This window comes from Camelina sativa, chromosome 12, assembly GCF_000633955.1.
Source record: "Camelina sativa cultivar DH55 chromosome 12, Cs, whole genome shotgun sequence".
NCBI lineage: Eukaryota > Viridiplantae > Streptophyta > Magnoliopsida > Brassicales > Brassicaceae > Camelina > Camelina sativa.
In genome coordinates, this window is record NC_025696.1 from 20,243,182 (window position 1) to 20,256,186 (window position 13,005).

The following is a 13,005-nucleotide window of genomic DNA, read 5'->3' on the forward strand; positions in this document are numbered from 1 at the left end:
CAAATTGTAATCTTTTAAGTGTTTTGAATCCTTCAACCATATATTATTATTTTGTTAAATCGTGGAAATTCTTGAACTTCGGCGGTTCGGCCTAATTTCTCTCAATACTGAGTTAGATTTTAGATTTTCGATTTTCAGGTTTAAAAATAACTCTGTACGTAAGAGAGATTGAACCCGTTCGGAAAAGAAAAAAACCCAACCCCGCACGAGTTGTACTACCAGCACCACACTGTTAGTTCCAACCCCTATTTTATAAATTGCTAGTCGCTAGTCGGGCAATCGGAATGGGTTTAGAGCCTAGCAAGAAAATTAGAAATTAAACAGAGATTAATCGGGGACTAGTTTTAAAGTTATTTTATTAAATTAATAATAAAATACAAATGTATAGTATTAAATATATGAATAATTCTGTTTATGTTAAAAAATATATCAAATAAAATATAATACTATAGTATTGTTTTTAAAAATTAAGGTAAACATATAAAACATAATTTAAACAAAAAATTATGATTTTCATTAAATTTTTGTACATTAGTTATTGTAAAACATCATAAAATCTTAATTTAAATATCTAAATAACAAAAATATATATATTTGATTTATATTTGACTTCAAAAATAATCGGTATATACAAAATTAAGCGGGAAGTAATCGGAGTAGACAAAGTATAATTAAATTAGACGGACATAATTGGATAACGATGCTAGGCGGGAATTAATCATTAATCGAGGCGGAGAGGATGGGTCTAGCGATTTTGCGGGGGCGTAATCGGTGCTAGACGGGGATTTTTAAAACTGGGGTTCCAACCATACATCTTAGTTTGTTCAAAAAAAAAAAAAAAAGTTTCTTCTCCCTCAAGTTTTCTTGTGAAGAGATTAACAAGTGAAAACTACAATATAAGCAAGTACAAGCCATCATATGAGGTAGGGTTATGGTGGAGCCACTGACTAAGTAGATACCGGAATATTTGCGTATCGCTCAAACTGCATTTTGTGGACCAACAGTTTATTAATTAGGATTCCTATTAATTACGAGGAACAAGTACCTGATGGAGAATGATATTTCAATTTAGAGACATGAAAACGCATTAACATTTCATCGTGGACATCTCATTGTCGAATGTAGTTTGCTGTAAATGAAATATACGAAGTAGTTTGAACTTTTGTAACGTGTAATAAAATACAACAGCAAATTGTTACAAACCGAACGCATGTGTTGCTCGTGTTTATCAAGTCGCTAAAATTGGGATGCCGAAAATAAGTTTCCCCTTTGTTTTTTTTGGTTTCTCATTTGTTTGAAGAGTACAATGTTGAACAGAACACACAAAATAAATTCAAGAGAGGAAACTGAAACTAAAACAAAAACTAAATTTTTAAGTCTCATGAAAAATTTAGAAAACAAAGCACAACCTTCGAAAGCCAATAACCCTTATTCATAGATATTTGGTCAACTTCATCAGAAAGACCAATATCTCAAACTGTTCCACTCTTCCACCACAAACCCAACACAAAACCACAAGTAGAACCGCTTTGCCCACACACTCTCTCTCTCTCTCAGTACCTGTAGTGAGGAGGCTTGTATGGTCCCTCAATTGGAATGCTGACGTAGTCAGATTGGTCCTTTGAAAGCTTGGTGAGCCTGGCTCCAAGCTTTCCCAAGTGAAGTGCTGCGACCTTCTCATCCAAATGCTTGGGAAGAACGTACACCTTCTTCTCGTACTTGCCGCTTGACTTCTCGTTCCAGAGCTCGAGCTGGGCAATCACCTGGTTGGTGAAAGAGCAAGACATGACGAAACTAGGGTGACCAGTGGCACAGCCCAAGTTCATGAGACGACCCTCAGCCAAGACAATGATTCCGGTCTTGGTCTCTGGGAACACCCACCTGTCAGTCTGAGGCTTGATTGTGATACGCTTCACACCTGGGTAAGTCTCGAGTCCGAGCATGTCGATCTCGTTGTCAAAGTGACCAATGTTGCACACAATGGCGTTGTTCTTCATCTTGGTCATGTGGTCAACCATGATGATGTCCTTGTTACCGGTGGTGGTGACAAAGATGTCAGCTTCTGAGACAACATCCTCAAGGGTAAGAACCTGAAGACCTTCCATCAAAGCTTGAAGGGCACAGATAGGATCAATCTCAGTCACAATGACTCTGGCACCAGCAGTCTTCATGGCAGCAGCACAACCCTTTCCAACATCACCATATCCACAGACAACAGCAACCTTTCCAGCGATCATGACATCAGTGGCCCTCATGAGACCATCAGGGAGTGAGTGACGGCAACCGTACAAGTTGTCGAACTACAAGTAAAGAGCACAACTAGATTAGATAAGAGTACAACATCTCTATCAAAATTGTCAAAACGTTAATCTCCATAACACTGTAACCAAAAGATACTCGCTACTAAATAATATTAGTTACAAGAAACAGTTCAGATCCTAACGCATCAAAAACCACAGATCTATAAACGTGACGTATTGTAAAGGTGGTAAGTAGTGATCAATACCTTGCTCTTGGTGACAGAGTCGTTGACGTTAATAGCAGGGAACAAAAGAGTTCCGTTTTGCTGCATCTGGTAAAGCCTCTTAACACCAGTGGTGGTTTCCTCAGAGACACCAACAAGTCTCTCCTTCATCTTGTGGTACTTCTTGGGATCAACTTGAAGACCTTCCTTGATGATAGACAAGACGATCTGGAACTCAGGGTTATCAGTAGAAGTAGGATCAGGGACCTGACCAGTCTTCTCAAAGATCTCCTCAGCCTTGACTCCCTCATGGATCAAAAGCGTGGCGTCACCACCATCGTCAACAATCAGGTCAGGGCCACCACCTGGACCCCAATCAAGAGCACGCTCCGTGCACCACCAGTACTCCTGAAGAGTCTCACCCTTCCAGGCGAAAACAGCGGCGGAGTCACGAGCGATCGCGGCGGCGGCGTGGTCTTGGGTGGAGAAGATGTTGCAGGAACACCATCTGACCTCGGCGCCGAGAGCGGTTAGGGTTTCGATGAGTACGGCGGTTTGGATGGTCATGTGAAGAGATCCGGTGATTCTAGCGCCTTTGAATGGCTGAGAAGGACCGAACTCAGTACGGCAAGCCATGAGTCCAGGCATCTCAACTTCGGCGAGCTCGAGTTCGAGACGACCGAAATCGGCTTGGGACATGTCTTTGACCTTGTATTCACGGCCACTTGAGGTCTTCTCAACGAGCAACGCCATCGTTGAAAGGGGAATCTCAGATATGGTTTTTAGATCTGAGATTTGAAAAAAACGAAAGGGGCAGAGAGAGAGAGAGAGAGAAGAGTGTGTGCGAGGAGAAGAGAAAGGGGAGTGTGAGAGTATATATAGATGAGGTCAAATTGGAATGAACGGTTCAGATTGTTTTGAGGGTTTGGTGGATCTGGTAGAAGTTGGTAATCCCGTATATGGCGGAACACGCTGCACGAGCAGCATGACTCGTGTTTGTGAGCTTTGTCGTGGGTTAATCGGACGGTGGTTTGGGAGGAATAGCCACGTGGTTGTATTTTATTTGTTGTGGCGAATCGTATAGATCGTAGTTATGACTTATTTTAATTGAGAACCTTAACGGGCCTTCGCGGTAGCCCACCAATGATGAATAGTTTTTCGATGACTATTCAAGAATCGTCAACTATGTACAATAGAAGGTTTTATTTCCTCAGCATAAGTATAATTATTTACTGCATATTTCTGTTCATTTCCATTTTAGAAGTTACTACATATTAAAACAGAATATATTTTTGTTAAAAACATTTATTGTAAGATCATTAAAAATCATTGTAAATCTTATCATTTCCATATATTAGTTAAGAGTGTTTAATATTAATAAATACTCCCTCAGTTATACGAAATATGTAATTTTGACATAATTCATACAGATTTTAAAAAAAAAACTTTGAATCATACATGTATTTTTTGACTAAGTGATAGTTTAAATTCAATGAAAAAAAAATTTGTTTTAAGGGTATATTAGAAACTTTAGTGTAAAAAAATCATATTAAAAAAAATAAATTGACAAAATTTTTGAATGACATTTTTTTTTTAAAGAAACAAAGTATTTTTTTTTTGGTAGGAAAAGAAACAAAGTAATAAACACATATGTAAGTTACTTACAACGATATTTTACGCTATAAATGCATTCACCACCACCATATTGCAGCATTCACCATGGGCACATGATATTGAGATGGTTGCTTAGAGTTTATTGTCACCAAGGAACATGTGTTATTCAAATATACGGAACGACGTGCATTGGAGTAGCCGGTCTCTTAGCGAATGTATCCACAAAAGTCATGACTAGCAATATGTAAGATATATGCAGTGTAATTTCATTGGTCACAAAATATGATTTCTTATTCTTGCTCACTTAATTAAATGCCAAGAATATAGAGAAGCAGACCAAGAGTGATAATAAAAGAAAAAACACATCTAAAGAGTATAAATGATCAACCTAAAAAGGAGGAGATCTTTTAGAATTTGAATATCTTCTCAATTTACCCATCTTCCTTTCAGTTCGTTCGATTAGACAACTTAACCAGATTAACTGAATCATGGTTCAACAACTAAGCTCAAAATACTTTAAAATCAGAGTTCATCATCCCGCTTGTATAAGTTTAGATCACTCACTCGAATTGGCTTCCGCTCTAGTGTATCATTTTCACTCTAAAGTCGCTTAAATTGCATCATCATTCTTCTGCCATGAATTCCCCATGTTTGCAATCATTTAATTATGAGATCTCGTTCGTCTCATTGGCCCACGAGAGACGTCCCATGTTCTCCGCTTATTGTAACGGCATATATATAAATAAATGCTTTAGATCCACGACATGTGACCTTTTCTGTTTTGTTTTGTTTTTTTTTTGTTTTTTTTTTTAAAAAAAAATATTTATCAACTTTAGCTAATGGTTTATTCATACTTCAAAACATCTTGTTTATAAGATCTGTCAATAATATCATACGGAAATTTATTCAGACACTATATAGTATCATACGGAAGTAGAGAATGTCACCCTCAATATACGGAAAAACTGAAATCTGCAACTTTTTATCTACTAGTGGATATATAGTGTAAATTTATGATTCGGTCCAAATTTTTTAGAAACTTTAAATACCAGTATGAATCCATATTAAAGTTGGGTTTGAAAAAAAAACAATAACTTGTTTTTTAAGAATAGAATATTTAACAGGTGCAAATAAAATAGACACCAAGCGTTTACACTTAGTGGCATAGTGACTGTGTGTGTGCTGTTTTGGATCTGGACCTGCGCGTGTAGAAGCGTCGGTGGATCTGATCACAAAACCAGATTTTTAATAAACTAATACTAGACATTACGTTGTGATTTAGAAAGAATTGTAATATTTCAAGCAACCGACAGTGAGAATCATAGCTATTACGTGGGGGATATGCGTTTCTTTTTCTCTTTGTGTCCATACGATGCAGATCTCATACATGGTTCTCCTTTTTTTTGTTTACAAATTTATAAAGTATTGTATGAATTTTAAAAAGGTTTAATCGTTCTCGATAGAAACGACATATATGTTGCTATTAAACGAATAATGTATGCTTTACTATTAATAGTCAATCTCCATAATGTTTCACATTTGGGTCATACATAACAAGCAACATGTGAACTGTAGTAGTATAAATAAGTTCAAAACTGTTGGTACTGATAATCCCAAAGACTTTAAGCAATCAAAAGGTTATTTAACAAATTTTACTTGGAAGTTATGGAACTGGTAGTGCATTGTGGTAGGTTTATGAAATCAATTACACGAAGTAAGAGTACTCGATCGATTACGACATTCGATCCTATTCAATCGACCGGAAAAGGACAACACTCTTGTGGTGTCGATTTCAGTGTAGCCTTTGGCACCAAAAATAATATTTCTGTTATAAACCACTTTACGGATGGACTTCATAACCAGGCCCATACACGGCCCGTACATGGCCCATGTTCGTCCAAGGCCATAAGGTCCATCGGCCTTATCCATTTATCTAGGTCGGGTTAGTACTTCTAATGTAATTGGGCTTTGCCCTTGACTATATATATATATATATATATATATATATATAACCTCGAGTTTGATCAATGAATAAGAACAAGAGAATTCCTTCTTTCGATTCTCTAGTTTACAACACGTTATCAGCACGATCGTTCTAAAGATCCAGCTGAGTAAAACCCTAAAATCCTAACCACCGCCGTTCATCTTTCTTCCCCCATCAAAACCTTAAACCACCACCGCCTCCTTCCCTTGTTCGTGGTTACTATCGGCGATCGGTTCTTGCTCGAGATACATCCGAGTTCATAGTTTGTTCCTGTCCGGGGTGAGTTCTGTTCGGGTTCTGATCAAGACTTGTTCGGTTCCTGCTCGTGTTCGTGACCGAGTTCTATTCGATTCCTGTCCGAGGTTCGTGATCGAGAGAGAGGTACAACCGAGGTCTTTTAGCTCCCGGTTCATAACCAGTCAGACCCCAATCAGTGAAAGGTAAATAAGATCTGGAACCCTCTTAGAACCATAATCGAACTTGATCTAATTAAATCTATTGGAACCTTAAAATATCTACAAGCAAACAAACCAACTAGCAAAAGCTTAAGATCCCTAAACTATAAAACTTTAAAATCGGATTATGTGGTATTTAGGATTGCTAGATTGATTGTGAATTGAACCTATTGATCACGATTAAAATTCGGTTGGTTGTTATTGCTTGATTGTTTCATATGTTGCATGCATCTTTAAGATTAAACTTGAATCTTGTATAGATAGAAATTTGAATCGATTATAGCACAAATTGTTCTTGTAAAATTTCGGCTGCATGAACCATAAACCCAAGCACATAGACTTGTTCTAGGTTGTTAAAATTATTAGGATAACTTCCAAATAAAATTTAGTAATTATCCTTAACTTAAAAATATTTTCTAAAAATATTTTCCTAATTAAGAAAAAGGAAATCTCTAAAAACATCTAAGAAAAGGAAATTGTTGCATGCTAGTTTCTATCTAGTTTTGTTTGTTTTTCATGCATACCAAAAGCCGAAAATATTAAGTGAAAGGCAAGGCATGGTTCGGTCTCAAATACCGCATGGCCTAAGGCATGGTTCGGTCTTAAATACCGCATGACCTATTAATTGATTGCATGGTTCGGTCTCAAACACCGCATGCTAATGATCGGTTGTCTATTTCTGTTTTATGCAGATGGCTAGGCTTAACAACCTAGACTATGCTGCCTTGAATGCTTCTGGAGACAACTACCTGCAAATGGCATTGAACACTAAGATCATGCTGAAGTCAAAGGACTTATTTGAGTGCATTGAGGAAGGTTTTGAACCATCCGACAAGCAAAATTACAAGGCCATTATGCATATGCGCCATCACCTAGCTGAGAGTCTCAAGAATCAGTACCTCACCATAGAGAATCCTCTTGAACTTTGGACAGAGCTTAAACGCAGATACAGACACCAACAAACGGTGCTCCTACCAAAGGCTCAATTCGATTGGAAAAACCTAAGGTTCCAGGACTACAAATCCGTGGATAAGTATAACTCAGAGCTTTTTAGGATTGTCTTACTCCTTAGGTTGTGTGGTACTGAGGTGACAGAGAAAGAGTTGCTAGAGAAGACATTGTCTACTTTTATAACTCACAACATACTACTTCAGCAACAGTACCGTGAAAAAAGGTTTTAAAACCTATGGGGCCCTAATCTCATGTTTGCTACTAGTTGAGCAGAACAATGAGCTGTTGTTGATGAATAGTGCTATAAGACCTCCTGGTGCAGCCCCATTACCAGAAGCACACAAGGTAGATGTGACAAAGCAAAATTCTAATGAGCCTAAAGAGCCCAAGGAGACCAACTATGTCCACAGAGAAAGACATTATGGCCGTGGCCGTGGTGGTAGAGGACGTGGTGGTCGTGGACATTACCAAGCTAGCCGCTTTGATGGTTATGGCTGTGGAGGTCGTGGCCGTGGTGGTAGGGGCCGTGGGTCCTTTAAACCACAAAACAAGGCTAAATCGGTTTGTCATCAATGTGGTATGTCTAACCATTGGGCCAAGAATTGCAGAACACCTAAGCATCTTATTGATGCATATCAAGAAGTCTTGAAGAAGAACCCATAAGCCAACTATGTGCATCTTGATGGTGAAGATGACTTCGACCATGAGAATGATGATTCACTAGCATATGAGACTTCCGATTGCCTTAAAGATGATGATTAAATTTCGGGTTTTATTTTGGTTTAATTTTATGATTTTATGGTAATGTATTGGATAATTATTTTGGTTTAAATTCAATGATTTTATTTCGATATTTATTTGCTTGTTTTATTAAAGTTTAAAACAAAATTATTGTCATTAAAGAAATGTCCGAGGATATGAGTGTACTAGTGGTGGACAGTGGATCCAGCCACACAATATTGAAAGACAAAAGATATTTCATAAACCTCATAATGAAAAGTGCCAATGTTAGTACATTTGTGGATATAGCAAGCTTAATAGAAGGCTACGACCAAGCTCATATATTATTACCTAATGGCACACATATTGAACTAAGTGATGCCTTGTACTCACCCAGCTCTAAGAGAAGCTTATTGAGCTTTAAAGACATTCGGTTGAATGGTTATCATATTGAAACAAAGGGTGAAGGTAGCAAAGAATTTCTATACATTACTGAAATTGTAAATGGACATAAGAAGGTTCTAGAGACTATACCTGCACTAGCCACTGGTTTATACCATGCTAAGATTAACATGATAGAAGCTAACTTGGAAAAGCACAAAATATTCAATGAACAGTTCACTCTATGGCATGACCGGCTTGGCCATCCGGGTACGAACATGATGCGTAAACTGATTAATAGTTCAAATGTGCACAACCTTAAAGAGAGAAAAGTTATCCCTAAACATCTCACGTGTGTAGCATGTGCACAAGGGAAACTTATTATACGACCATCACCAGCCAAAGTCAATAAAGAGACTTTAAACTTTCTAGAAAGGATACAAGGTGATATATGTGGACCAATACACCCACCTTGTGGGACGTTTAGATATTTTATGGTTATGATCGATGCATCAACCAGATGGTCACACGTTTGCTTGTTATCCACAAAGAACCTAGCATTTGCTAGGATGTTAGCTCAAATTATAAGGCTAAGAGCACATTTTCCAGATTTTCCACTCAAGACTATACGTCTAGACACTGCTGGTGAATTTACATCCCAAGCGTTTAATGATTAATGTATGTCCATGGGGGTGAGTGTGGAACATCCTGTGGCACATGTCCATACACAAAACGGATTAGCTGAATCCTTCATTAAACGAATACAATTAATTGCTCGACCATTGCTAATGAGATCGAAGCTTCCTGTGTCGGCTTGGGGACACGCAGTTTTACATGCAGCAGAACTTATACGCATCAGGCCATCTAGTGAACACAAATATTCACCATCCCAATTATTAACGGGTCATGAACCATACATATCCCATCTCAAAACATTTGGTTGTGCCGTTTATGTACCTATTGCTCCACCACAGAGAACTAAGATGGGACCTCAAAGGAGGATGGGAATATATGTTGGATATGAGTCTCCCACCATTATAAAGTATCTTGAGCCAACCACAGAAGATTTATTTAAGGCCAGATACGCGGACTGTCAATTTACAGAATCCAAATTTCCTATGTTGGGTGGAGAGACTAGCAAGCTGGTTAAAGAATTAACATGGAATCAAACATCCTTGAATTGGCAAGATCCTCAGACTCTAGCCTGTGATGCAGAGGTCCAGAAAATTATACATTTGCAAAAGCTAGCTATACAATTGCCAGATTCCTTTGCTGACCCAAAGAGAGTAACAAAATCGTACATACCAGCTTGTAATGCACCAGTACGTATTGATGTTCAGAAGGAACACAACAATCAAGTTGCTACAGAGTCTAATCCACGTTTGAAACGAGGTAGACCATTAGATTCCAAAGATAAGAACCCTCGGAAGTCTAAAGGTGCAAAACAGACCGAGGTTAAGGGAAGTACAGAAAATACAGACATAGCCGCGGCAAAGCCTAAGGTACCAAATGAGGTTTGGGACGCTGAACCTCAAGGTCCTGAAGGTATTGATAATAATGAGATCTCAATAAATTATATCATGTCTGGAATTCAATGGAACCGTAAAAATGTCGACATCGATGAAATATTTGCATACAAGGTAGCACTTGAGATAAATGAAGATCATGAACCCACATCTATATTAGAGTGCACTCAAAGTAAAGATTGGCTAAAGTGGAAAGAAGCCATTGACGTGGAGTTAAACTCTTTAAAGAAGAGAAGTGTGTTTGGTCCGATCTAAAGGACAACACCTGAAATAAAGCCAGTTGGACATAAGTGGGTCTTTGTAAGAAAGAGAAATGAGAAGAATGAAATCGTGAGATACAAAGCACGGCTTGTAGCACAAGGATTATCTCAAATACCAGGAATAGACTATGAGGAGACATACTCCCCTGTGATGGATGCAACAACATTTAGGTACTTAATAAGTCTGGCTATAAGAGAAAAACTGGATTTGCGGTTAATGGATGTTGTAACCGCATACTTATATGGTCCACTGGATAATGAAATATATATGAGATTACCAGAGGGTTTTTGAGCTCAAAGATAAGAGTGGTTCTCGAGAACAGTACTGCATTAGGCTGAACAAATCCCTTTATGGACTGAAACAGAGTGGTCGAATGTGGTATAACCGGTTCAGTGAATATTTAGCTAAAAAAGGCTATAAGAATGACCCAATCAGTCCATGTATATTTATAAAGAAGTTTTCAAACAAAGGGTTTGTAATTATAGCAGTTTATGTGGATGATTTAAACATCCTTGGGACCTCTGAGGAAATCGCCCAAACAGTCAAATATCTAAAGAAAGAATTTGAAATGAAAGACCTATGCAAAACAAAATTCTGTTTGGGATTACAGCTTGAGTACATTAATAATGATATCCTTGTGCATCAAAAGGCATACACAAAAAAGGTAATCAAGAGGTTTAAAATGGACCAAGCTCACCCATTGACCAGCCCAATGGTTGTTAGAAGCTTAGACTTGGATAAAGATCCATTTGGTCCAAAGAAGGCCGATGAAGAAGTTCTCGGACCTGAAGTGTCATACCTCAGTGCTGTAGGAGCGTTAATGTTCTTGGCTAGCCACACTATACCGGACATATGTTTTGCCGTGAACCTCCTAGCAAGATTTAGTTCTTGTCCGACCCAAAGGCACTGGAATGGAATTAAGCATTTACTTCGTTACTTACAAGGGACAACAGATTTGGGTTTATATTATACTAACCATAACAAAGAAGGTTTAGTTGGTTTTGCTGATGCAGGTTACTTATCGGATCCGCACAACTCTAGGTCTCAAACCGGCTATGTGTTTACACATAATGGTACGACGATCTCGTGGCGTTCTATGAAGCAAAGTATTGTGGCCACTTCGTCTAACCATGCGGAAATCCTAGCAATTCATGAAGCCGGACGAGAGAGTGTATGGTTGAGGTCGATGACTCAACACATCAGGGCAAATTGCGGTATGATCGAAAACAAAGAGCCAACCGTAATCTATGAAGACAATACGACCTGTATCGCACAGATCAAGGAAGGTTACATCAAGGGAGATCAGACGAAGCACATCCTACCGAAGTTCTTCTTCACACACGAACTACAAAAGGCCGGAGAAGTTCGAGTGGTGCAAGGGCAATCATGCGACAACTCAGCCGATCTCTTCACTAAGGCATTACCGACAACAACGTTCAAGAAGCTCATGCACCAGATTGGAATGCGGAGGCTTAAGGACTTAGAGTGATGCTTGGAACAGGGGGAGCAGTGCGTGCTGTACTCTTTTTCCTTCACCGTGGTTTTGTCCCATTGGGTTTTCCTGGTAAGGTTTTAATGAGGCAGCATCCCCTAGCGTATTGCATCGATCCCTTAGCATCGGCATGGTTATGTCATCCAAGGGGGAGTGTTATTAACCACTTTACGGATGGACTCTATAACCAGGCCCATAAACGGCCCGTACATGGCCCGTGTCCGTCCAAGGCCATAAGGCCCATCGGCCTTATCCTTTTATCTAGGTCGGTTTAGTACTCCTAATGTAATTGGGCTTTGCCCTTGACTATATATATATATATGTAACCTCGAGTTTGATCAATGAATAAGAACAAGAGAATTCCTTCTTTCGATTCTCTAGTTTACAACAATTTCTGTATTTTGGCCAATAATGTTTTCCATTCAAAACAGCCACTAATCTCTATGTAATTAAAAGAAGAGAAGGTTTGTGTAAATGTCGAAAATATTCATTCTATTTATTGAAATTGCCACTCAATCTCAACAGAATTAAACTATTTCTCTAAATTGGGAAGGGCAACACATCTACTTTAACATTTTACTTTACCCAAAAATTTTAAAAATAATTAAGATTCATCTCCCGTTACATGGTTCAAATCAATCAACTCATACTAATAAAAAGTTGAAACTATAAGCTTCTAATACCATCCATGTGGAATTTAAAACAATAAGTAGGAATCATCCATCTCACTTATTAACCTTTTTAAAATTTCCAGAATTTTATATATTAAGATTGTTCTGTAAAATAGGAAAAAATACAATATATGAAAATAAAAGAAATATCTGAATACATGGAAATAAGAGAAATATCTGAAAATAATAAGTAATTAATATTATGGAAATCATTTATATTTGACATAGACACTCAATCGATAAAAAATTAATAGTATGTATAACGTCCCACATCGACTATAAAATTTGAGTCAATAGTTCATAACTATTATAAATATAAATAAGACTAATATGTTTCCAATTACAAATGAACAGGAAACTTGATTTCAGGTATCCAAATTTAAAAATTTGATTCGATTCTTTATTTGAGCAAATTAAAAGTTTTAAAATATTATAATATTTAAATTTTTAGAAAATTGAAGTAAAGGGAAGGGAGATGACAAGACA

General features: G+C 37.8%; 1 protein-coding gene across 1 annotated transcript; it reads right to left on the minus strand.

The window, feature by feature from the left end:
- Positions 1,243-3,316, minus strand: LOC104732313 (adenosylhomocysteinase 1). Its single transcript, XM_010451844.2, has 2 exons — positions 2,507-3,316; positions 1,243-2,300 (listed from the first exon to the last, which is right to left on the minus strand). Exons 1-2 carry the CDS (start codon positions 3,215-3,217, stop codon positions 1,554-1,556), a joined length of 1,458 nt encoding a protein of 485 aa, XP_010450146.1. The 5' UTR covers positions 3,218-3,316; the 3' UTR covers positions 1,243-1,553.